Source organism: Talaromyces atroroseus (assembly GCF_001907595.1).
Source record: "Talaromyces atroroseus strain IBT 11181 chromosome Unknown scaffold_11, whole genome shotgun sequence".
Lineage (NCBI taxonomy): Eukaryota > Fungi > Ascomycota > Eurotiomycetes > Eurotiales > Trichocomaceae > Talaromyces > Talaromyces atroroseus.
The window spans coordinates 558,031-582,928 of record NW_017971443.1 but is presented as its reverse complement, the minus strand read 5'-3'; the positions used below and the strand labels follow the sequence as shown (position 1 = coordinate 582,928).

The 24,898-nt window shown below is 49.2% G+C and overlaps 10 protein-coding genes across 10 annotated transcripts, besides 1 other annotated feature; 6 read left to right on the top strand and 4 right to left on the bottom strand.

Moving 5' to 3' along the window:
• Positions 1–711: 711 nt before the first annotated feature.
• On the top strand, positions 712–2,035 carry UA08_07495 (Galactose-1-phosphate uridylyltransferase; the record flags this gene model as incomplete). Its single annotated transcript, XM_020262395.1, has 4 exons — positions 712–812; positions 871–1,052; positions 1,116–1,881; positions 1,933–2,035. 4 exons carry the CDS (start codon positions 712–714, stop codon positions 2,033–2,035), a joined length of 1,152 nt encoding a protein of 383 aa, XP_020117432.1.
• Positions 2,036–3,126: 1,091 nt separating this feature from the next.
• UA08_07494 (Very-long-chain 3-oxoacyl-CoA reductase) lies at positions 3,127–4,210 on the top strand (the record flags this gene model as incomplete). Its single annotated transcript, XM_020262394.1, has 2 exons — positions 3,127–3,303; positions 3,356–4,210. 2 exons carry the CDS (start codon positions 3,127–3,129, stop codon positions 4,208–4,210), a joined length of 1,032 nt encoding a protein of 343 aa, XP_020117431.1.
• A 2,160-nt stretch (positions 4,211–6,370) lies between these two features.
• Positions 6,371–8,175, top strand: UA08_07493 (hypothetical protein; the record flags this gene model as incomplete). The annotated part of the gene is made up of 3 exons (XM_020262393.1): positions 6,371–6,697; positions 6,768–7,021; positions 7,086–8,175. 3 exons carry the CDS (start codon positions 6,371–6,373, stop codon positions 8,173–8,175), a joined length of 1,671 nt encoding a protein of 556 aa, XP_020117430.1.
• Positions 8,176–9,374: 1,199 nt separating this feature from the next.
• On the top strand, positions 9,375–9,929 carry UA08_07492 (hypothetical protein; the record flags this gene model as incomplete). The annotated part of the gene is made up of 1 exon (XM_020262391.1): positions 9,375–9,929. One exon carries the CDS (start codon positions 9,375–9,377, stop codon positions 9,927–9,929), a length of 555 nt encoding a protein of 184 aa, XP_020117437.1.
• Positions 9,930–11,375: 1,446 nt separating this feature from the next.
• Positions 11,376–11,908, top strand: UA08_07491 (hypothetical protein; the record flags this gene model as incomplete). The annotated part of the gene is made up of 2 exons (XM_020262390.1): positions 11,376–11,832; positions 11,895–11,908. The coding sequence occupies 2 exons, from the start codon at positions 11,376–11,378 to the stop codon at positions 11,906–11,908; spliced, it is 471 nt and encodes a 156-aa protein (XP_020117436.1).
• A 959-nt stretch (positions 11,909–12,867) lies between these two features.
• On the bottom strand, positions 12,868–15,078 carry UA08_07490 (Nucleolar GTP-binding protein 1; the record flags this gene model as incomplete). The annotated part of the gene is made up of 4 exons (XM_020262389.1): positions 12,868–14,621; positions 14,680–14,781; positions 14,847–14,955; positions 15,058–15,078. The coding sequence occupies 4 exons, from the start codon at positions 15,076–15,078 to the stop codon at positions 12,868–12,870; spliced, it is 1,986 nt and encodes a 661-aa protein (XP_020117435.1).
• A 493-nt stretch (positions 15,079–15,571) lies between these two features.
• Positions 15,572–16,586, bottom strand: UA08_07489 (hypothetical protein; the record flags this gene model as incomplete). Its single annotated transcript, XM_020262388.1, has 3 exons — positions 15,572–15,607; positions 15,671–16,132; positions 16,191–16,586. 3 exons carry the CDS (start codon positions 16,584–16,586, stop codon positions 15,572–15,574), a joined length of 894 nt encoding a protein of 297 aa, XP_020117434.1.
• Positions 16,371–16,427: a repeat region (Identified by RepeatMasker using a combination of RepBase library and repeat library created with RepeatScout).
• Positions 16,587–17,795: 1,209 nt separating the features above from the next.
• On the top strand, positions 17,796–19,134 carry UA08_07488 (DNA damage-inducible protein 1; the record flags this gene model as incomplete). The annotated part of the gene is made up of 2 exons (XM_020262387.1): positions 17,796–18,369; positions 18,440–19,134. The coding sequence occupies 2 exons, from the start codon at positions 17,796–17,798 to the stop codon at positions 19,132–19,134; spliced, it is 1,269 nt and encodes a 422-aa protein (XP_020117255.1).
• A 97-nt stretch (positions 19,135–19,231) lies between these two features.
• On the bottom strand, positions 19,232–19,917 carry UA08_07487 (hypothetical protein; the record flags this gene model as incomplete). Its single annotated transcript, XM_020262386.1, has 3 exons — positions 19,232–19,317; positions 19,391–19,543; positions 19,704–19,917. 3 exons carry the CDS (start codon positions 19,915–19,917, stop codon positions 19,232–19,234), a joined length of 453 nt encoding a protein of 150 aa, XP_020117256.1.
• A 507-nt stretch (positions 19,918–20,424) lies between these two features.
• UA08_07486 (hypothetical protein) lies at positions 20,425–24,755 on the bottom strand (the record flags this gene model as incomplete). Its single annotated transcript, XM_020262385.1, has 5 exons — positions 20,425–21,033; positions 21,092–21,721; positions 21,776–21,864; positions 21,922–24,366; positions 24,470–24,755. The coding sequence occupies 5 exons, from the start codon at positions 24,753–24,755 to the stop codon at positions 20,425–20,427; spliced, it is 4,059 nt and encodes a 1,352-aa protein (XP_020117249.1).
• Between the last annotated feature and the right edge of the window lie 143 nt (positions 24,756–24,898).

The window sequence follows — 24,898 nt, the reverse complement described above, 5'->3', positions numbered from 1 at the left end:
TCATAAGAATTGAAATTGCTACTATGCTGAGTCGATAGAAAAGTACTGTCTGCGGCTGCGGTCAGCCTTATTACACGAGCAGCCTCCGAATCCCTGCATCCTCGAAGACGAGTGTCTACCGGTGTCGTCGGTTGATCACTTGGCAGTCAAGTCGCAGTCAAATCCTGTTGGCTGTTCGAAACTTCCATCTTGTGCTTCGTTTTGATATGAGGTCAGGGAGTAAATATCAAGGGCAAATGGGACGGACGGGACGATATATATTCGAAACAGGCCAGTCGCATTTCTGGAATCTTGCAACTCGACTAACAGGGGCCAGAGATTAGATGTATCAAAGCCAATGTTAGTCAACAGCAACGAACAACAATATCTGGAGAATGAAAGTGTAGACAAGATTGTATCAAGAGTTGCTTAATTTGGATGCGGTGAAATTACGTCAGACCCACCGGAATAGCCCCGCGCTTTCCCCGACTTTTTTACCCGGTAATACGAATACCACAATACGTAATCCACGCCCATTCCGCCTAATCTATGCTGTGTAACTTTGGTATGGAGCCCCCGCATGCAAAATGACAATGTCGCATTCCGTGAGGCTATTTTGAACATAATTAACCGTCTTTTCTTCTTATTCTCTTTTATTTTCTTTTTTTCCCTTTTGATCTTCTTCTCGCCCTTCATCGTTGTCTTCTCTAATTCCAAGACTCTGAAACAGCCATGGTGGGAAACGTGCTGGACGACATCTCGCACCGGAGGTACAATCCTCTCCGCGGCTCGTATATTCTCGTCTCTCCTCACCGGACCAAGAGGCCATGGCAGTATGTTTTTGAAAACGCTCCCGGTCGAGATATGAGCAATTCATTAACTGGTCTTTAGAGGACAGCAGGAGTCGCCATCTAAGACCACCTTGCCAGAATACGACCCGGCCTGTTATCTCTGTCCCGGTAATACTCGTGCGCAGGGTGACGCCAACCCGCACTACAAAAACACCTTTGTCTTCGTCAATGACTATAGCGCTGTCAAGGAGGAGCAGGCCGAGTATAAGCCTGAGGAGAAGGGTAGGCGATTCTTGCAACAATCAGTCAGGATTCATCATCACTAATAGACTGAATGTCTGGCAGGCGCCGAATCGTTTTTTCTCCGCGCCGAGCCGGTCGTTGGAAAATGCTACGTATTGACCTTTTCGGCAGCCCACAACCAGACTCTCGCCGACCTGTCGCCTATCGAGATTGTTCCCGTCATTGATGCATGGACAGATATCTATGCTTCTCATTTGTCACCGAAGAGCCCTCTGGCCACGGTCGCCCCAGTGACGCATCTCCCCCCTGATGCGCCGAACGCTTCTCTCACCAAGCCACAGTCGCAGTACCGATACATGCAAATCTTTGAGAACAAGGGTGCTGCAATGGGCTGCTCTAATCCGCACCCACACGGTCAAGTCTGGACGACGAGCAGTCTGCCGGAAGAGCCCGCAATCGAACTTACTCAACTCCAGAAATACCGAGCAGAGCACGGCGGCAACCACCTGCTCGGAGACTACGTTGCACTCGAGCTGCAGAAGCAAGAGCGCATTGTATTTGAAAACGACGGCTTCGTTGTGGTTTGTCCATGGTGGGCGACCTGGCCATTCGAGACTATGATCATTAGCAAGACACACAAGCGTGCACTAGTCGATCTGAACGGCGACGACAAGGGTCAGCTTGCCGAGGCAATTGCCGAGATCACGCGGCGATACGACAATTTGTTCGAAACGCACTTCCCGTACAGTATGGGCATTCACCAGGCACCGCTCGAAGGTACTGACGAGGAAATTGAGTCTTCGTGGCTGCATTTGCATTTCTACCCGCCTTTGCTGCGGAGTGCAACCGTTCGCAAGTTCCTAGTTGGGTAAGTCTGTTCTTCTTCTAACTAAGTCCGTCTCGCGCTAACAGGCTGTAGTTACGAGATGATGGCCGAGCCTCAGCGTGACATTACCCCGGAACAAGCCACCACTAGGCTGCGAAGCTGTGGCGGCGAGCTGTACAGGAAACAGCTGGCGTAGAAATTGTTTCTTCATTATAATTATATGATACATATTTTCAATCATCCTTTTAGACTAGCAATATTGTCAACGCATATGTACTCACTCCTTCGCCCCTTCTCCATTTCAAAGGCGTCTTTTTTTTTGGACAAACTCAAACCATCCTTCCCCCAGGAAACATGAAATCCTGAGGGACAACCCATTCCAAGCCACTCAACCCAAATAATACGGCCGCTGCAACCCCATCCAGATCAAAGCACTAGTGGCAAAAACCAGCGGGAAAACAAACCTGCCCCTAATCTGCGCCGACCCATAGAGGCCAACCTCCGACAAGAAATGCAGCAATGCAATGCCGTACGTCCAGAACGCAATGTCGTAAGCAACAGGGTTATGGATGTTGTAGGCAGCGTAGGCGCGGACAATGGAAGAAAGGAACGTCCATGTTCCGAATGTGCGCGAGGCGAGCGGCGAGGAGGGCGATTGGTGGTTGGTGAAGGTTGAGCCGATGTAGAGCTGTTGGTGATATTTGGGGGAGAGGTAGGACTGGATGGAGTTTGCGGTGGATATTACTGAGACCTGTTCATACATTTCACAGTCAGTAATCGGGGATAAGAGGAGAGTTGAAGGGGAAGTGAGTGGTACAATAAGTAGCCAGGCTGGCAGCCAGCCCTCGTCTGTATTAAGACGGAATTGTTCAAGAAATGATGATGCCATTTGCTGGTTTCGGTGCTCACTTGTGGTTAATTGGCTGGTACAGGGCGAACGAAGTCCGACTTTTCGATGTGTAGAGTCAAGAGTGTAAACAAAATATGAGAGAAGGTGGTGAGCGGCGTGGCCAATCACATGCTCCGTGTCCCGAAACCCCAACAATTTCCATGCCGCTTTAGGTTAGGCCGTGATCCAACAACAAAAAGTCACTAGAAAACAACATAAATTAGCATCCTACATTAAGCCGGCTCCTTGCTTCTTCTGCTCGGTAGTCTGTCGGACCGGTCACATTATCCATATCGATGCTGACAGGTGTGCAATTGCCATAGTCAGCAATTCTCTATTTATCGCTACCTCCTCCGCCCTATCCTCTCTCTGAGCAAAACCCGGGAAAATCCTCCAATATGCACTGCTTAGACAACTACCTCGAAAAACTCACCACCTTTCGAGCCGCAGATATGTCGCACTCACAGACGGCACTGGTCTTCGGATTGGGCGTGATCGGTGGCGCGTGGATTCTCACTCAAGGCCTGACTTTTCTCCGCGTGTTGGCCAGTTTGTTTGTGCTTCCGGGCAAGTCTGTATGTTCTTCTTACCAACTTTTCTGTTGATATACCTGCTAATGATCTGTAGTTACGCAGCTTCGGCCCCAAAGGCAGCTGGGCGCTCATCACCGGTGCCTCGGATGGCCTGGGTAAGGAATTTGCTCTGCAGATTGCCCGCGCCGGATTCAATGTCGTCCTCGTGTCACGCACCGAATCGAAATTGATCGCGCTCTCCGACGAAATCAAAGCCAAAAACCCAACTACACAGATCAAGGTGTTAGCAATGGACTTTGCGGAAAACAAGGACTCGGACTTCAAGAGACTCGAGGCTCTCGTGCAGGACCTAGACATTGCCATCTTGATCAACAACGTGGGCAAGAGTCACAGCATCCCCGTCCCATTCAACGAGACACCCGAAGACGAAATGGCCGATATCATCACGATCAACTGCTTCGGCACCCTGCGCGTCACCAAGATCGTCACACCCGGCATGATACAGCGCAAGCGCGGTCTGATCATGACCATGGGCTCGTTTGGCGGTCTCGTGCCAACCCCTCTCCTGGCGACATACTCGGGCAGCAAGGCATTCTTGCAACACTGGTCGAGCGCTCTAGGCTCGGAACTGGAGCCTTACGGAATTACAGTCCAGCTCTTGCAGGCCCACTTGATTACTTCGTCCATGTCCAAGATCAAGCGGCCCAGTCTCCTGATTCCTACACCCAAGGCATGGGTCAAGTCTGCGCTAAGCAAAATTGGTCGTCGTGGTGGCTCGCCTCATTACTATTACACGTCCTGTCCGTACCCCAGCCATGGTATGATGGCGTGGTTTATTACCTGCGTGATGGGTGTTTACAGTAGCTGGATTCTGGGTTATAACCGCAACATGCACGTATCGATTCGCAAGAGGGCGTTGAGAAAGGCGGAGAGGGAAAAGACCAAGTAGAGTATAAGTATAATCCATGATGTGAAGCATTCCTTTTTAATCTCTGCGTGATTGTTTGCCTATCCTTCGGCTTCTGCGTTTCTATTGTTACGCGTTCATGTATGCTAATTCAGTCAACATGACAATGAGCGAAGAAGTGTCTTGGCTCTAATAACATTAATATTATTATAGAAGCGTCATTGCATGATATATATCCAGCCACCAACTACATTGTACCGTCAGCGGCGTCAAGTGAATTCAGGTGAGCCAACCAGCCTAGGTTTGGGCCCTTGATTTATGCACGGTTTTATGCACAACATTATTCACGCATACTTTTCGGTGAGCTGGCGGATTTGCGTTTGTCCGCGGGGACAAAATTCAATTTGACCGGGGAGGCGAAAAAAAAAAACTCGGGGCTACTTTGCCCGCACTTTCCGGTGCTAGCAAACATTCCTAGAAAAAAAAAATGTCTGGAGTCTCGAGTTCCGAGTCTCCACACTCCTGACTCCTGAGACTTCTATCATTAGGGGCGTGCGATAACCAGAAATAGTGCGTGTACTTAATTTGCATGATGTTTACGAAGGATATGCACCGATATACGGAGTAGGTAAATAATTACGGAGCGGGTGTAGTTGTCCATGTAATTGTATTTCAACGTTCGGCTGTACTAGGACTGTGTAATCACTTTGTATTCGCCTCCGCGCATAGTAGGTATCTACGTACGTCCGAAATTAACTAGGTCGTCCAAACCAGTTACGTATTTACGGAGTACTCCGTAACAGGAACATTTTCACTCGTACCTGAAACTAGCCCCGTCATGAGCATGACGATAGATGTCCAGCTAATAACGCTAGGCAAGCCGAGATCACCCGGTCAGGCACACACCGAGAAACCTTCTCGGGATGCCGAGTGGATCCACCCGGCAAACCGAACCAATGTCCTGCGATGCCGAGACGTCTCACCCGTGTGCCATATGGATTATCGAGGCCGAGCGGCGACAGGCACGCAAAAGAAAATTTTCCTAGGTGGAGTCGGACCAGGGTAACCATTGGAACCGCCCAAATTAGTTTCGGTGGAAAGACTCAGAAGGGATTGTTGTTTTTTCGCCCTCGTCGGGCCAGGAGGCGAATCCTATAGTAATTGTGTTGATTGTGTGACCTAGATTAAAAAAATCTCATGAGAATCTTTCATGGAGCACATGCACGAGTGCACATCATGTGCACCGTGATCCGTAGGGTAAGAGTCTGAGGTTATCTGATTCTGCATCATCAAAGTTTTAGAGGGCCTAGAAGGCGAAGGCGCAAAGCCAAGTGGGGCACTAGTCCCAAAGTAAACAACCGGCGCGAGTTTATTTTTTTTCTTATCCCTGCGCTTTCCCAACCACTCGCACTGGTTATCAGTCCGCGATGAATACGGAAAAGCATCAATATAAATAGTACATGCAAATAGAAAAGGACACAAACAGCATGTACAGATCTGCGAGACATGCGTCGTGCACCGTCAAGGGCGAACAAGCAACAGCAGTCACTCAAGGGATCAACAGGCCAGGGTCTGATCGGGCTTAGCGCACCCGCATCGTCATGCAAGGTGGCGCGCTATGACCGAAAGCGGAATAGTGGCTGGGGCATGTCCGGAAGCAGCATAAACAAATGCTGCATGAGGCAACAATTGTGTGTTGTCGAGTCTCCCGTATGCGCATGTAATGTGAGTATGGTCTGTCAGGGACGCCTGTTTTCATATCCTAGTGTAACGCCGTTGGCACTCACGTACAGGCTGATGACAGCAGAATGTTGCACATCAAGCAAAGCGTAGCACAGCGCAGAGAAAGATGGAGGGTAGGGTCCACTCCCAGGAAAGGAAGGAGCACACTACCGAGGAAAGAGCAGAAAGAGCAGCAGGCCCGGAAGAGAAGGCACAGTCACGTTCCCAGCGCGAGGCCAGAACTTGCCGAATCCATCCAGAAGCCTCCCTCCCCCATATTTCTCGCGCTTTTTTTAATCCCGCGTGATCCTTGTACCCCATAGACGCCGTCTTATAAAGACTCCGCTTTACTCCGTACTCTGCCTCCCTCCTCCTCCTCCTCCTCCTCTCCCTCCTCTCCCTCCTCTCTATTACTCTGTCTATCTATTGTCTACCTGCCTGCCTGCCTGCCTGCCTGTATATTCTTCTGCCACCGCCGATATGGCTGTCTCTCAGATCTTGGGCAAGCTCAAGCCCAACCATGCACAGACCGAACACGCAGAAAACTCTTCCCCGTCCGTGCCCACGTCTGGCTCTGCCTCTCTCGCTGAGAAGAACGCCCGGTACGATGACAGCAAAGTCCCTTACCTGACATGGCGCTCATTCATCATGGGCATTGTCGCCTCCATGGGCGGTTTCATTTTTGGTTACTCGACTGGTCAGATCTCCGGCTTTGAGACCATGGACAATTTCATGGAGCTCTTTGCACAGCATGATGCCAGTGGCTACTACTTTAGCAACGTCCGCTCTGGTTTGATTGTTGGTTTGGTAAGTTGACAGTGCACCGTCCGTATGTATACTTGTTGCGGCTCCATGCTTACGGGCTTTTGTTTAACAGATGTCCATTGGTACCATGATCGGCGCTCTGTGTGCCAGTCCTATCGCAGACCGCTTCGGAAGGAAAATTTCCATCACCTTCTGGTGCATCATCCACATTGTCGGTATTATCGTGCAGATTTCGACCACCTCCAAGTGGTACCAGGTTGCCGTGGGCCGTCTCGTGGCCGGTCTCGGTGTCGGTGCCCTTTCCAGCGTTGTGCCTATGTACCAGAGTGAATCTGCTCCTCGTCAAGTCCGTGGTGCCATGGTTAGGTATGTTGGGGCCCCGACCCTTGTGTCTCAGTCTCCCTGCATCTCCGCTAACAAGTTTCCAAAGTGCCTTCCAGCTGTTTGTCGCTTTCGGTATCTTTATTGCCGCCTGTATCAACTACGGCACAGAGAGCCTTGAATCCACTGCTTCCTGGCGTATCACCATGGGAATCGGCTTTGCTTGGCCGCTGATCCTTGGTATTGGAATTATTTTCCTGCCCGAGTCTCCTCGCTATGCTTACCGCATGGGCCGCGTTGAGGAGTCCAAACGGACTATGATCAAACTCTACGGCGTTCCCGAGAATCACCGCCTCGTTGCTGAAGAGATTCAAGACATGAAGGAAAAGCTCGACGAAGAGAAAACCGCTGGAAAGGCTTCCGTCTTTGAAATCTTCACTGGCCCTCGTATGTTCTACCGCACAATGCTCGGTATTGTCTTGCAGTCCCTCCAGCAGCTCACTGGCGCCAACTTCATCTTCTACTACGGCAACACCATCTTCGCTTCCACTGGCTTGAACAACAGTTACGAGACCCAGATTATCTTGACTGTTGTCAATTTTGGTGTTACACTTGTCGGTCTGTATATCGTCGAGCACTACGGTCGTCGCAAGTCTCTTATTGTCGGTGGCCTCTGGATGTTCGTCTGCTTTATGATCTTCTCTACAGTGGGTCACTACTCTCTCGACCATGCCAACCCCCAAGCGACGCCCAAGGCTGGTACGACCATGATCGTGTTTGCCTGTTTCTTCATTGTCGGATTCGCGACCACCTGGGGTCCTATTGTGTGGGCCATTGTGGGTGAACTCTACCCAGCACGCTACCGAGCGACCTGCATGGGAATTGCCACCGCATCCAACTGGACATGGAACTTCCTCATCTCGTTCTTCACGCCTTTCATCTCTGGCGCCATCGACTACCAGTACGGCTACGTCTTTGCCGCGTGCTCTTTTACTGCGGCCGTTGTTGTGTACTTCTTCGTGTGCGAGACCCAAGGCCGCACACTTGAGGAAGTCGACACAATGTACGTTCAGTACGTCAAGCCATGGCAGAGTACAAAATGGGTTGCGCCGGCAAACATTCGCCGAGCTGCTATTGAAGATGAAGATGAAAGTGCAAAGGGTGCCGAGGAAGTCCCTGTTGCATCTCCATCATCATAATCATAATTACTTTATTATATTCTATCTATCACATCGGCGTTTGGATATGGACAATAAGTCTTCTTTCTAGTATTCCTTTTCTTAAAACAAAAACGAACAGAAAAGTTGACATGGATGAAGATGAATGACTTTGTATTATATATCATTGTTTTGAGAGTTTCGTATTCTAATACTTAGGTATCATCCTAGGTGGTAGGTTTCGGTACTCGTCTTTACAGATACTTGGCATTGTGGTTGGCATTGGCGGTTAGGCGTGGGTTGCATTATTGTACTGCATCTGCATTTTGATTCATGAATTCATTCATTATTGTACTATATTTGCTGATTATGGTCTAGTAAAGTAGAGCAAATAATCACTGACCATCAGTATATACTATATATACATGTTTGCCACGTAGAAATATCTTAAAATACTTTTCCTATTCTTATTCTCATTTAGTGGATGATATATTCGCGTACCAGTCAGCCTCACCTCCCGCCATACTTATCCAGATAGATAAATCACCATCACCTTGTCAGGGCATCGTCGTATTCTGCATTGAAACAAAACCAATCGCCCCCTCCGGCACCACTGCTCGCTTCAAAGACTGTCTCGAGTCCATAGACACATGAAACTCCTTCTCTTCAAGGAAGTGAGGTCACAAATGGTATCTTAAGTCCGATGCTCCTGATACGCCAATTTTGCATTGGACCAGATCTACGATACTTCAATTTTTTTTATCAGTGCAACACTGTCTGTCTGTCTGTGTGTGTGTGTGTGTGTGTTTTCTATAACCGAAAGAATGATACTCACTGCCCTAGAAGTCGAAATGCTTCAAGTCATGGCTAGGGGTACGGGTTGACCAATTACCGTTTGTCCCGTAGGCAGAGGTTAGCGTATGAATGTACAAAATTCGAGACTGATGGCGAATTGGTCATTATTTTCAGGGATCCATTCATTACCTTTCATGACACACCAGCTCGTCAGGGAAAATATCCAGAGCTCGCGAGAAAATGGGTCCGTGACTGACATGCATAGGGCCAGCCTGTGACTCAACTTTAGCTTCGGCTTGGCTTAAGTTAACTAGACACGCTGGTTATTAATGTCATACTTCCACCCCTCAGTCTTCATTGTTTTCAAATTTTTTCCTGTTGAACTCGAGTCCTCATTCTGCGGGATTCAAGTCTCTAAAGATTTCGTCTCAAACAGCTATCTCATCATGTCCCTACCCACCAAAGCTCAAAAATGGATCCGAGATGGATTCTTGATATCAACAGATAAAAAGCTCCTCTCAATTCCAGCAATTAACTCTGCATTCGACCAGGAATTCGTGTACTGGACCAGAGCGGTGCCACATGAGATCCTGCAGCAGGTTATTGACAATTCTTTCTGTTTCGGTCTCTACAAAACGGCGAAGGAAATTACTTCCGCGGACGGCACCGAGCCAGCCTCAACAGTCACCCATACAGAAGCTGCAGACAATCTCGAGCAGATTGGGTTTGCCCGGCTGGTCACTGACAATCTTACTTTTGCATACCTGACCGACCTATATGTTCTCCCAAGGTACCAAGGCCTTGGTGTTGGGGGCTGGTTGATCGACTGTGTGGATGAGCTGTTGAGTTCATTGCCTTATCTGAGATGGGCAATGCTGCGAACTTCCAAGGTGAAAAGCAAGGAGTCGTATGAGAAGAGGCTAGGCATGAGCATTCTAAGCTCAGAAATTAGCCAGGGTGCAGTTATAATGGGAAAGAAAGGCAAAGCAGGCAGGACTTGAATTTTTTTTTTTTCTTTCAATACGGACTTTTGCAATGCGTAAGTGACGGCAGGTTACGATTGGTTTTCACGGGACTGTTGTTAAAAGTTCAAAAGCTATTTCAGATATTTCTAGGCTCAGTACAATGCGATTTGTATCCAAACATGGTTTCTGATTTTTTAAAGAAACTCACAATAGCTATTCAAGGACTTTAAAATAGAGGTAATTATGCTCCTGAGTATCAATAAACTCCTTTCTCACGTCATTATAGATAGGATATAACTTGAATAGCGCAGAAGTTTTCTTAAAATGGTGCATCACCCAGCTTCTCCTACCTGAGACGCATACCCTCCACGTTCACAGTGTAGTCCGTCTAAATAATCAAGGTTTACAAATGGCTCTCTGCCTCTGTGAACGACACCTAAAAGGGTCTCGTTCTCTTCCTCAACAACTTCTACCTGATCCATTCCTAAATCAGCGGTTAGTGCTGAGAACATGCGCTCTTAGAAAAGCAACGGCAGCCGATAATGGAAAAATCTTGCCCAACTTCGTACTACATGCGTCGGCTGCTTCCACTACGTGGCAATTGGCAAATGAGCAACCGCAGGTTTCAAACCAGCAACAACATGTTTCGCAGTTCTTCGGCTCCGTTTCATACATCACGTGTCTGCGAATAGCCCTAACTTATGCAGTACTTCCTAATAAGGCAAGTGCCAGACCTAGTAACTATGTACGAAAACGGAATACTCGTGATAAAAGTAGAAAGTATGGAACTGTACATGAATCAGAGATTTCAAGACCGTACTTTGAACTTGCATCATATACCGTGTAGTGACCGCACAGTCCATTCGGGGCGCCCAGTGAGCAAGCAGCCTCGAGGGCTGTGTTATAAGCGATTAGCGAGCTAGGCTGGTCATAAAGCATCTAGCGTTCCACATCTTTTAGGTGGGAGTAAAAAGATCAACAATTACAGCACATATCAGTCAAATCACAACAATCAATCAATTGTCAGACTTGAGCGAATTCCTCGGTTTTAGCTAGCTAGTCAACACTAGGGTGTGGCGCATGATGACAGTCATGACATGATTTAGTTATTATCAAGTTAGGACATTAATATGACGATGCGTTTCATTAATATCAATAATTAGACTCATGGCTGATGGCTGTCTTTACTATAAATTATTGGCCTTGCTGTGGTATATCGGGTGTTCTTATAGCCACCGTTCAGCCTGATCGTCGCTTTTTGACGTCAAGTCTGTGCTCCGACGTCATCCTATCTCTTAGGTATGTCGATGATAGATGTTGAATCTAAAGATTGGAATATATATTCCGTTTATTCTCCGGATGCCAATTCTGTTTTTGCATCTGATCAGTTCATCGATATAACTACCCGAATGTCGTGGATCTAGTCAAAATTACCCAAAAAGGAAATATATACCCCTCTAGAGCTAAAAAAAGGAAAAGAAAATGCCTCTCTTCCACCACAACTCAAACCCCAACTCCTCCTCTACAGCAAGCTCTTCGCGCCAATCTCGCCAGGGCACAACTACCAGAACTGCCCCAGAACCCCAAACCCAACGCACCAGCGGAGGTTTCTTTGGCTCTCGCCACGACAGGTCCCCGACTGCAGCATCCACCAACACTTCCTCATCGAAGAATAGCAATGGCAGCACCAAGCACAGTACAAGCCTCCTGCGCCGTAACCGTGAAGACCCCAGTATCAGCGCCGCCCGCGAACAGGTCGTCATGGCCGAGGGCGCGGAGCGCGAAGCTGACCGGGCGCTTGTGGCTGCGCGCCAGGCTGTGAGGGATGCGAGGGAGCATGTGAAAAGGCTCGAGAAGGAGGCTGCGGAGGAAGCGCGCTTGGCTAGGGTCAAGCAGGATCAAGCAGCGGATATTTCGAAGAGGGCGAGGCCCTTGGGGAGTAAGTCCTTTTTCTCTCTTCGCCCCCAAGTTTTGATGCAGATGCTAACGAGGGTGCTTCAGGGTTTGGGAATTAGCGAATCTTTCTGGTAGTGGACTGGATGGGTTATGAGTGTATGATTGTGATGAGGCCACAGCACATGTATACCCGTGGACTTCAGACTTCTGATTTACAAATGTTTATTCTTGGATGTAAGCAATGTACCTTAGTATTCTTTGCGTGTGCCGTTTCTCTCACTTATCCAGTCAGAAAAAGATAAAGAAGAGGCGCTCGACAGAGCGAGCAATGACCATGGCAGCAAAAACGAAAGTTCGTACACTTTTCAATCGGACTCGCGTTCACAACTTCCATGCCGGTTCTACCAGCGTGGACTCTGTCGTGATGCGATGCACTGATGCCCGAATCAAGAATGACATACATGACGATTCAAGCTATACATGTTGAGAAGTTTTGCCCATGTTCTGCTTTACAGGTATGGGATAGTCGTATTGCTTCATTGGGCATTTGCAGCCGATGCAGTGATTCTCAGAAACAAGAGCAAGGCAGGGAAGTCTACTCGTTGAGGATGGCAATGGTGGATAGTCTTGGAGTACTTGTAGACTGTCTTGTACCTGTATAGTATAGAAATACTACTAACACTATCTTACGATAGTCCTTTTTCATATATACAGACAACAACTCCTGGATCAAGAGCTGAGGTTTCTGTATAAACGTCTTACTAGGTAGTCTTGAAGACATTGTCCACGTACCTGCTACTCAGTTGCTGATATACTTGGGGTTATTGCATTGCCTCTAGAACTGAGCTAGGGCACAGTGAGCGTTTAGTCGACTGCATAGTCAAGTATAGCATCTACGCTACCTAGGTAAGCAAGCTCATGCCATGGCTGACTACGACTTGGACAAAGGATAAGTTAAGATCAATCATATGGAAAATATCTTCACAATCATGTCGTAAACTAAGATTAATAACAACCCAGCCAAACGCCAGACCTTTTCAAAAGATGGTAATGAAGAACACAATGAGAATGGAAATGATCAACGACGCTGGTTCTTTCCAATGCCTCTCTTTCCTGCATACAAATGCTTTGCTAACGCCACTGTCTGGTGACGATCTGCCTCACCCTGTCGTGCCATGCGATTGTTCTTCTTTTGCGACAACTTGGCCAAGCGCTCTGCCTTGCTGCGCGCCGTCGTATCCGTGACTCCATCCGTCAATCTGTTTGTGGCCGCCTGGCTGCGCGCACGACTCTTAGCGCGCGCAATAGCCTCACGGGGGTTGCTGGGCGTCGAGTCCACATCCATCGCATCCTGATCGCCCTCATTATCGCCATCCCGCGTCAACGCACGGCCGCGCGATGGCTGCTTCTGGCCCTGCGCGCGAGTAACTGCATCGTACGTATCATATCCGGCATTGTCGAGTGCCCTCTCCATTTCGGACAGTTTCTTCGCCTTGGCGCTGCGAGGGATCGCCGCACGGTTCTTGAGCGACTTCCTCAGTCGGGCTTCATTCTTCATCAAGGCGCGCTTCTCGCGAATCAAGTCGGCCTTCATGCGGATCTCGGCGTCTTCGGCTTCTTCGACGCTGTCGTCCGAGTCGTAGAAGCCTTCGGCTTCGAGTTTCTCCTCTTCTTCCTCGAGCGCGGCGAGCTTGGCTTCAATGTCTGGGTCCACGTAGTCGTAGACGTTCTTGCCGTTCCAAATTTCGGGGATCTTGTCGTATTTCCATTCGTCATTGGCAAGTTGGTAGTTCTTCTGCATGTCCACGCTGTATACACCGGCGCCACCGTTCTCTTCTTCAATGTCGCGCTCCAATTTCCTGCGGTTGGGATCGTTCTTGTCGTATTTCTTGAGTTCCTTGACGGCATCCGGAATGAATGATTCGCGAACGCCGCCCATGGGCTGCGCAACGTGGATGCGAGATAGGACGTCGCCGAGGCGTCCGCTGGGGTTACCGCTGCTGCTGTTGGTACCCGCCTTGAGTTTTTGAGCAACTCGTTCGGCGATGAGTTTGTCGCATGCCGCGTTCTTGACGTTCGTCACACCCTCGGTGGTGGTGCAGGAAAGCTGGAGCATTTCAACGTTGCCCTGCTTAAGCACGTTTTCCAACAGCTCCTTGGTCTCCGGGTCCAGGTCCTCGGGACGCTTGACGTCGATTTTATTAATGACGATAAAGACAAGCTTGTTGGCAAAGAGGGGTTTGATGCTGTTGAACAACTTGACTTGATCGACAACAGAGTATCCGCACTGCTCGGACAAGTCCATGAAATATAAGATGGCAGAGCGCAAGTGAGCAATGGCCGTGATAGACTGCATTTCAATAGTGTTCATCTCCTCGAGAGGGTGATCCAGGATTCCGGGCGTATCGATAGCCTGGAAGCGCAGGTATTTATAGTCAAAATGCCCCACGAACAAACTCTTGGTCGTGAAAGCGTACGGCTGAACATCGACATCGGCGCGGGTAATGCTGCGCAAGAAGCTGGACTTGCCGACATTGGGATATCCGCAGATCAGGAGCGTACGGGTGTTGGGGTCGATAGAGGGCAGACGGCCCAAATGCTGGCGCACCTGCTCAAGATAGAGCAGCGGATCTTTGAGACGCTTGCAGATGGTGGCCATGCGACCGAGCGCGGCACGCTTGAGCTGCTTGCATTGGAACAGCGACTGGGCATATTTGATGAGACGCACATAGTCGCGAGCAACGGTTTCGATGAGATGTTTGGCGGTGGAGATCTGGCCCAGCGCAATCCTGAAATGGTCCGCGTCATAGAGTGTGTTCATCAAGTCCTTGTCTGTGAAGATAAAGAATTAGCAATGGACGGAATCGACGGGATGGTAAGAGGTGCATACGGAAAGGATGGATGTCCTGCAAGCGAGGGAAGCCATCGAGGATCGCTTGGAATTTCTCGCAGAAAGTCTCTGATGTGAACTTGACCTTTCGGGTATAAAAAGCTATCCAAAGCCAGCCATCAGTGAAACCATCGATTTACATAGTCTATAGAACAGATAGAAGATACCTCTGATACGACTGATCTGGAATCCAGCTCGAATAACAGTCGGAAGTCGTCTCTGCGTGCGACTGAGCACGATATCGAGGAATTCCTGGTTGGTCGGCACAGGAGCGATCTGGTATGGTCAGTATCTTTTTGCTTTTTTTTTTTTTTTTTTTTTTTTTTTTTTTTTTTTTTTTTTTTTTTTTTTTTTTTCAGAATCGGTGATTGATCGTACCTCCTTCCACGTAGTTTTCATGATGGGCAGAGATGGCGCTTTTCTGTTCTGCTGCCAGACTCGAGCGATTGAGAGAGAATAAAAAAAAAAAAAATACAATCAAAATTCTAATCGAAAAGCGGGACAGACTGGCCCCAAACGGCATTTTTTCACGAGGCGGTGAGCGCTGTGTGCGGCAGCTGCAGCCGGTCATGTTTAGTTCATTTTATGCATTTTATGCACTCTTATTTTTATGCACTGAGAGGACTTGAGTCTTTTAAGATCTTTAAATCAACGTTCAAAATGAATAGTCAATGCTGCCAATCAACCCTATGGTACAAAATCAAATCCATGCATATTTGAGCGCCAGCCAGCCTCTCACCCGTCCAGTCTTATCGTAAGCGAAATCATCAGAACGCCGCCTTCTCTGAAGTTTTTAAAAAGGCCCAAAGAAAGAAAGACAAAATCTTTTTCAACGGAATGAAGTTCACCCCGGTTCTAAGAGATTATATAATGCGACTGTCGAGACTCGAAGCTACTCGACAATCTGATCTTTGGGGAGTTCGAGGATCTGTGCTGTTAATACATGTGTATCAAACAAGAAGGAAAGAAGATTGTAGGTGATGAAACTCACCATATCGAACCAGCCTCCCCCGCCAAACGTACAGGCACTCGGTCCATAGTTCTTGAAGCCGAGCGACTCATAAAACGGAACCATATGGTCATGCGCAAGCAGCGCAATGCGGTCTGCGATTGCCGCTTCTCTAATGCGCTGAATATACGACTTCATCAGTGTCGAGCCAACCGATTTTCTCTGGTGCTCTGCCTTGACTGCGAGCGAGTGCAGGGCAATAGTGCCGCCTTGATCCTCATGGCCTAGATACTCTTTATCGCCGGCGTCGGGCAGACTACGCTTCTTGGTCTGCCAGTCTGCGGGGACCTTCATCGAAGCCTCGGTGACACGCGGAGACGACGTGCGTGTTGCAATAATATGTGCGATCAGCTCCGGTCGTGGTTTGGGCTGATGCTCGTTCAGGACCGGTAGACTGAATATTCCGAGAGTCAACTCGGGGCATTTCGAAAGACGATACACGAACTATGCAGCCGTCAGCGGGAAAATTAGGTCGTAGAATTACTAGACAGATTATAGATACCTTGTCCCTTGAAGCTCGCTCAAGTTCTGGGAATACTTCTTCCACGCTCACGCAGTCGTCAACGTTCGACAGTGTCAAGACACTTGTAAAAGGATGAAGGTCATCGAGCGCCGTCCGCGGCCGTCCCTGCGATGGTCTGCGAAATAAGTAGGAGTAGTCGGTAGCATCGTCGTGGTCCACAGCAACAAAGTCTTCCACCTCTTCTTCTTCCTCATCATCGTCGTCGTCGTCGTCGTCGCCGCGCGGGTTGAACGACAGGTAGCCCCTTCCGGGAACGATGCCGGCGCTGTTGAAGATGCGAGTCAATTCGCTGGCGGTGGAAGACGCGGCCACGCTTTCGTCGCCATCAGCAGCGACGGCGCCCTCGGCAGGCGGCGACCCCATATTTCCATCCATTATGTTGTGGTTGTATCGTTGGAGTGACTTGGGATTGTTGCGCGGGACACCTCGGTCTGTAGTTGCATGGTTAGTAATTGGGATGCAAAAGACGAATCGACCGGAATTTCCCGGTACCTTCAGCTTCAGACGATACCTATGCACACGACTCCGACGAGAAATGAGCCCAAAGTATGACAGCGCGGCTAGAGGAAGGCCAGGTCTGCTGAACAACGAGGGGAAAAGATGCTGGAGAAGAAGATCCCGTGACATGCCCGTAATAATACCGCGAAAAATTTCAGCCTCGACCCCGCCACCACTCATCCTCGCACTATGTATGACGATGTAGTATGTACATAGTCAACTAACTGGTTAGTTACTTGGTAGTACTCTCTCATGGCTTGCTCCACCGGCAATGCAAGACATCATGCATAGCCATACATACATAACGCAGAGCTTGTTCTAGACTGCACAGCACTTCAGAATATTCCAACACCAGTCAGTTACCAGGACTTCTTCGTTGCAATGAGTACACGAGACCGCACAGGATTGCAGTATCAGGTAGAAGAGTAGCGGCCGTATGTATAGAGTTCTTATATAACTAGCGAAGAATGCGGTAGTTATTAATAATTGCATGCGGCATCTCTTAATGCCTGCCATGCACCTCACCGTATCCGGTCTTCTCCTTCATCCCTGACCTGACTCCTGTCCTTTCGCTGGGATCCTTTCACCTTTCCAGCGTTGTAGCATCCTTTCGACTTACTCGGCCCCCTTCGAGCTTCGGCGCCGGCCAGACTAGCTAATGCTAGTGAAGTTGGCTAGTCAACTGTCGCTCCCTTCGCTTCCATCGAGCGCTCGCAGCCTTATTGCTTGACATCAGGCAACGCCGTTATCTCCGTGGCTTCAGGCCTGTACCGAGCTTCATTTCTGTTTCGTCGTCTTTTTATTCTTCTTCAAATCCCCCGTGTCTGATTCAACCGACTGCAGTGACGCGTGCTCTTGCCCCTCTCCTCTCGCCCGAATCTCGTGTTGCCGATAAGATAACAACAGTGCAGCTGCCAGCAACGAGGAGGAGCGCTGTCTCAAGATGTACGAAGCCTTTGACTATCACAAATAAATATTTCAAAAATGGGATACCGCTAACATGTCTGCTTCAGGCGCATCGCCGTCAGCGTCATCAAACCCGACCAGTCGGACGCCGACATCATCTCGCTCGACGTCGCCGGCGACATGACGTTGGAAGTCCTCAAAGCCGTGATCGAAAGCGACTCCAACATTCCTCCGCCCGCCCAGAGACTAGTTTACAACAACCAGCTGCTCAGCAACGATGCCCAGACGCTGGAACAAGTCGGGATTCAAGAAGGGGACATGCTCCTAGTGCATGTGGCCATGAGCCGCCCGCAGCCCGGAGGAGGAGCTCCAACAACCCGGTCACTTGGCGGTCCTTCGTCGAGCACCGCAGCAAATCCGCAGGCCTTCCAGAGACAAGTGGCGTCGCAGCAGCAGCCCATGTTCGATACCGAGACGCTACGTCTAAACCTCCTCGGCGACCCGCGGGTCATGGAGACTGTCCGCCGTCAAAACCCAGAACTCGCAGCGGCCGCAGACGATGCGCGACGGTTTCAGGAAGTGCTACTGTCTCAGAAGCGGAGGGAGCAAGAACTCGAGCGGGAGAAGGAAGCAAAGATCGCGGCGCTCAACGCCGACCCGTTCAACGTGGATGCTCAACGAGAGATTGAAGAGATTATTCGACAGCAAGCGGTCACGGAGAATCTGCATAACGCGATGGAACACCACCCAGAATGTAAGTCTAAGGTGATCTGGCTTCTTCCCCCGCCCCCAGTCCGACCCTTAGCAAAGCTAATAGGTAGCAGCCTTTGGTCGCGTGACTATGCTGTACATCCCCGTTGAAGTCAACGGACAACCGATCAAAGCCTTTGTCGACTCCGGCGCTCAAGTCACCATCATGTCACCCGAGTGTGCAGCAGCATGCAACATCATGCGTCTCGTTGACCGACGATACGGCGGTATCGCGCAGGGAGTTGGCACAGCCAAGATCATCGGACGCGTGCATTCGGCGCAGCTGAAGATCGGGTCTATGTTCCTGCCTTGCTCGTTCACGGTGATGGAAGGGAAACACATCGACTTACTCCTCGGTCTTGACATGCTGAGACGCCACCAAGCCTGCATTGACCTGAAGAAGGGCGCCCTGGTCATCCAAGACCAGGCCGTACCATTCCTCGGCGAAGCAGAAATCCCCAAGCAATTCCAGGACGAATTCGAGGATGAGCCGCTCATTCGAGGAGCTGACGGAGCTCAGATTGGCGCTCGCTCTGGAGCCATCACGCACCAAGCTGAAAATGCGCCTACGTCTGCATCAGCACAGCAGCAGCAACAGCCAAGTCAAGGCCGAACATTAGGCGATGCTGCTACATCCTCATCCCGTTGGTCAGCGAGCTCAATAAGCAAAATCACAGAACTCGGATTCAGTCGTGAACAAGCTATATCGGGGTTGGATGCTAGCAACGGCAATGTAGACCAAGCCGTTGAGTTTCTACTCGGGGGATGATAACGATGTACAATAATTTTTCTTTTTTTCTTTGCAAATTGCATCCATAGGTTTTTTTTATAGACTGATATCTATTCCTCTCATCTGTCTACTACTACTACTCCCCCTTAACCTTGCCTACCCGTCTCTGCAAGACCAACGCATCCTTCACTCGCGCAGACATAACGACAAACAACCACGCCGCTAGACACATCAGAACCAGAAACGACGTAAAACAAAAAGCGGACGGAGGGGAAAGAAAAAAAGAAGAACTCACAAATAAGCAAATACGGCCCATAACACCCTGTCAACCCCCATTTCACCTCCACCGTCCGATCCTCCCAACTCCACAACTCAAGCACGCAAAGCAGCGTAGTGACAAACGTCTGCACAGCCCAGGGAATAACGCCTAACGGTAAAAGGGGGTCATCTATTATCCGCATCAAATTAGTCAGTCATCAATCCCCTGGAATTTAGTACTTATAAAGTACGTAAGAAACGAAAGTGAAAGGGGTAGAACAAACCATTCCAAACCCCCCTCAAAACCCACACGCAAACAGGCAAATGAAAGAGCAGCTCCATCCACGTACAAGCCACAAACCAGCCGGGCGGCTCCGTGAGGAATTTGTCCTGGTACGTGTCAAGATAGAATTGGCGCAGCGTGCGGCCAAGCGTGAACCAGGGCGTGTAGTAGGGCGATGATTCTACGAGCCATGTTGGCCAGAGGTCGAGGCAGTCGATGCAGGTAACGAAGAAGGTGTGGAGGGTGAAGAAGATGAGGATTGTGAGGTTCGTTTTGTTCATATTTTCCCCCTTCTTTATTCTTTCGTCTTGTAGAGGCGGGAAGAATGCTTGGGGAAATAAAATGATTCTTGCCCGGTGAAGCTATATTCAGCTGAGCTGAGCTTTTTACATAGCTGTCAACAGACTAACTGCTTATGGCAATTTCAAGGCTATCAAATTCAAGGCTGCAATTTTCACTTTTTATATCTACTACCTGGTCAAATCATTTGATAATCTACTTGGGTTTGCTCTATCGACTATCGTATCTAAAATGTTTCCTGAATCCATCCATCTCCAACCAAAAGAACATGTGTAACTCGGGTAGATGAAAAATATGCCACCAGAAAGAACGAAACAAAAAATTCACTCCAGGTACACGCTAAAATATAAATCATGTAATGTTCGTTGACTATCACGAAAAAAAAAAAGAACTCACTGTGATGCATCCATCCACTTTTTTCTGTTGTTGTTGTTTCTACCACACGCCGACGACACCATCAAAACACAAACTGGTAGACAAAGAAGAGATTATCGAATGCTGCTGTCAATCTGCACGCGCAACTCCTGAGCCAACTGCACAAACTCGCCTGGCAGTCCAGCCTGTTGCACCAGAACCAGCATCTCCGAGATCCTCGTAGCCATAACATCGCTTCCAAAAACGGCGCCGCCAACGCGCAGCGTATCGCTGTACCAGCGCTGAATTATGTACAGAAGATCGCTAGCTATAAACCTCTTGTTCGAGCCCGTAAAGGGCGCTTCGTCGTTATAGAACATATTCTCTAGCGTCGTGTAGATGGTCTCGTGCTGAACCTCCAGATCTAAAAACAAGTCGACCACCCATGTCGGCGGTCCAACGCCTCGTTGGTACTGCAGCGAATACCGCTCAACCATGGGGATAATCTGTGCAATCGGGAACACAATCTCAGACATGCGAAGCCGGCTGCCTAGCGACCGGACCTTTTGGATCACTGCTTCATACGGCTGCGCCTGGCCTTTTTCGACCGTTGCGATGTGAACCTGATCTAAGAGCGTTTCCCATGTCGATAGTATATCGGTTGTGTTCCGGTGATCTGCTGCGTAGTAAATCTGAAGGCATATATCACAGTAGCCGCCTGCGTCCGCATATCTATTGAAAAGCTATCCAGTTGTTAGAATTTAATTGTTCTTCTTCTAAAGAGAGGAGTAGGTAACATACCAGTGTGAGATCTTGAATCGGCCCATCGATTTCTTTCAATACTTCGGCTTTATTTTCGTTGTCTAGTCGCTCATCCTCTTTCAACCGTTGCAGCAGATCATCTTGAATATTGGCAACATCCATGAGATTGCCAATCTCCTGCAGAAGCCTTTGTCGAGATTGACGGCCAATCTCGTGAGTAAACGTCGAAGCATTGGCACGGGCTTGTCCGAGGTATTCAATGCGCCGGCTCAGGGGCAGAGTAAACGCACTTTGCGCAAGTTGGAACTGCACTCTGGCTGCATCAAAGTATCTTTCAGACTGCCCATAATAACGCCAAAGCAGATCGGCATGGAAAATATCGTCAATTGATTTGCGTTCCAAATACGTCACGACAAAAGGCGATTGGGTTGCAAGAAGACGGTCGCTCCAGCCTTGCTCCAGGTACCAGTCATACAAGGTAGTGAGGAAGACTTCGTCATTAGAGTCGGAGATAACAGCATAGGCCTCGTTTCGTCGCTTGGCAAGTGGCGTGAATTGGCCATCAATCACGCCCGGGTCAGAAGCTGCGGACTTGTCCACAGCAACAACAATCTTGAAAATGAGCTCGTAACACTGCTTGCGGAACGAAAAGTACGCCTTACGCGAGTCCTGTAAGAAGACATTAGCAACTCGAATTTTGACCACGTATTCCAGCTATTATACCTCTTCTTGACGACCATCCATCATCCAGTTGAGAGCCAAGTTGGCCTTGTCGGAGCTCTCAGCAACATTGAGACAAAGTTGGATAGCGCCTAGCTCAGATTAGCTTCACACAATACAACAAGCACTGAAAATGATTGGCCACATACCCGCAAAGAACTGGTTGTCAATATAACTCTCCACAGCAGACATGAGATTGTCCATTGGAAGCTCCTCCGAAACCTGGCGGAACAAGCGCAAACTTTCGTTGAGGAGGTTTCGTCCCAATTCCGAGTTTGCACCTGCTTCAGTAGCCCTTTTGAGCAGCTCTTGGGCCTTGAAAATGATGACATCCTCGGCGCTGCAGAAATTGCCACACCGACGCCGTAAAGCATCAGCGACTGTTTCCACATTGGATCCCTTTGCGATATTTCTGTTCACTATTGCTTTGACCAGCTCCTTGGCGATCTCGTACCCTTTGCCGCTGCTGAATAGCTCCTCGAAGGTAAGCTTCAAGAACCGCTGTCTGGCTTCTTCCGGCAGAGCAAGGACAATCTCATCGACGCGCTCGTCGAACAATACCAGAACAAAAGAGATGCCTTCAATGGTATCCGACAGGAGCTGCACCAGCGAATGCAGAGCACGGTGTTCTGCTTGCAAAGCAATTTCTTCCTGCTTCGTGGCTGCACGCGAGAGTGCCTCAGGCCCACTGAGTCCTTCAATAAAGCTCTTGTTGGCCTTGAAAAAGTCCTGCAGTGAAGACAAATCTCGCTGGATGCTTTGCAACTTGGCGATGCTCACGGAAGGTAGCACGTCAATCGGACCAGTTTTTGACGGTTTTGAGACAGCAATCTCTTTTTTCCAGATAGAACGGAGAAGCCGTGACATGTATAATGCAATACCGGCATGACGAGGCGAAGGCAGAATTGCATCAATGGCTGGTGTACTGTTGTCGGCAACAGCATTTTCATTCATAGATGGCCGCCCACCATATTCGATGAAAACTTTCCGTGCATACTCTAGCACATCTGGGTCGTTGATTTTGGAAAGGCGAGAGTCCGAGGAGATCTCCATTCCTTGCCCACATGCGACAGCCAGAGCAGTCGCAAGAGCCTCACTGCGTCCATAAACTCGAATAAAACTCTTAGTATCGCCCTCCAATCCATCATCACCACCTCCATGGCGTACCAGCGCGGCAAAAATATCGACAAGACGACGTCTGCGAATCACATGAACTCCCGTGTTCGTCAAGATCGCGAATTCTGCTGCGCTTTGGTCATACTGAATAGCCAGTTCATTTCCAAACCCATTGGCAGATGCGACAGCTGCCAGAGGAGTTGAGCACAATCCAATATCTTCTGCTCTGCTGCCCAAAGAAAGCCAGATCGCCGACTCAGAAGGTTTCGGAGGAACAACGTTCTCGTGCGCACGAGCAATGCGACCAGAATCCGGCGCTGAGATAAAAAGGGTGTCCTCTTTCCGTGAAGGGTCTCTACATGTGAAACAGAAAAAGTATCCGGGGGGGAAACGTTGAGCCAGACGGGTAGGATCGAGAGTATGAATAGGAACTTTCGTAGTAGTTGTAGTTTGTTGGAATTGCATCGTACCTGAAGTCTGAGTATCGAAAGGAGGGGTTTTCACGAAATGGGCTTGCATGCTAGTAGGAGGGCTAGTACCGCTTGGTGTGGGCGACCAGCTGTAGGATCCTGTTGCGCTGAGATAGATCCGGTAGCCAGTAGCCGTCGTGGCTACGAGGTGGTATCTCGATGCTTCGGGCGTTGGCACAGGACTGATGGAGACAATCTTCACTTTCGGGTTCAATGCCTCGTTAGATGGGATAATATGGCCGATGTTGGAATATATGTCAATAGCTGGTTTGGTAATAGCCAATGCCAACGACCCATCTGATTTTAGATGGAAAACCCTAATCGTAGATAGAGACGACAATGTGTACAGAAGATTTCGGGTATCATCCACAACCATCTGTTCGACAAACTCCAATTGCTTTTGGCTGAAGCTCAATGACGGCGAAAAAGACGAAAAGCGTGAACTAGTCTGGTTCACCTTTGCACACCGTCCTTGAAACCATTTCTCTTCTTGTTGGTATGTGAACTCGTAGACGTCGTTGTCAGATGACCCAGCAAAGAAAATCCTACCCGACACGTCTGACGAAGCAATGACATGAATATCGAGCCCACGAATGGAAGTCGACATTCCGGTTTGATACAATGTAACCTGCTTTGCACCGCCGGTAGCCGTTTCGCAACCCATACCCAGCAGAATGATATCTGCAGTCGTAGCAACCACCAAGATATGCGTGATCGAGGGAAGGAAAACGCCCGGTCGTGGTTTGGCAAGCTTGACAGAATTGATGCTGTTGGGCTGAGACTCGTAGCCAACCAGCTGAGGGTTGGGGTGGGTGTAGTCCCAAAGATAGAGCGCATTGTCAATGGCAACCCAAGCATGATTCAGTTCAGCAAAGAGGCCCATGCTCGTAGACACCTGGGCGCGGTTGTATTGATCGAAGATTTGATCGGGGATGTTGTACATCTTGATCTTGTGAAATGGGGCCCATGCTGGGTGAACAGGGATCTCGTAGTCTGATGAAAACCCTTCTACAGAAAGAGAAAGAAAAAAGTAGTTAGCATTTAGCCTTCAAGGCGCGGCATTTTTTTTTTCTTTTTTCCTTTTTTTTTGGAATTTTGGCAATTGACGCACGAGAAAGATAATTGTCCAAGTCTGGATAGCGAGCCTCCTGTGCCAAAGTATCATTGATAGTTCGCGCGGCGCGCTCTCGAGTGCTCAAGGTCTCGCTCTTGGTCTTCGGTGCTGCCGGCGACAGTTTTTGAAGGGTTGTTGTTGCGGTGAGGTCCGGCTGCGCAGCGGGCGCTGAGGGCGTCGTCCTTGTCTGGAAGAGCGCTCCATTGTGGAAAGTGGCTGCTGCAGGGGTCTGAAAATATGTTCCTGGCAGTGGTCGAGTCGGAGTCAGAGCTGGATAGGACATTTTCGTATGCTGTCCGTTGCTGGTAGCTCAGCTGGTCTCCCCGCGTCGAAGAGAGACGAAGCCGCGCAAGGCCCAAATGGCAGAGGCCAGGAAAGAGGGCGCAATTACGATGCTGAAGCGTTACAGGATGAGGTGCAGAGGTG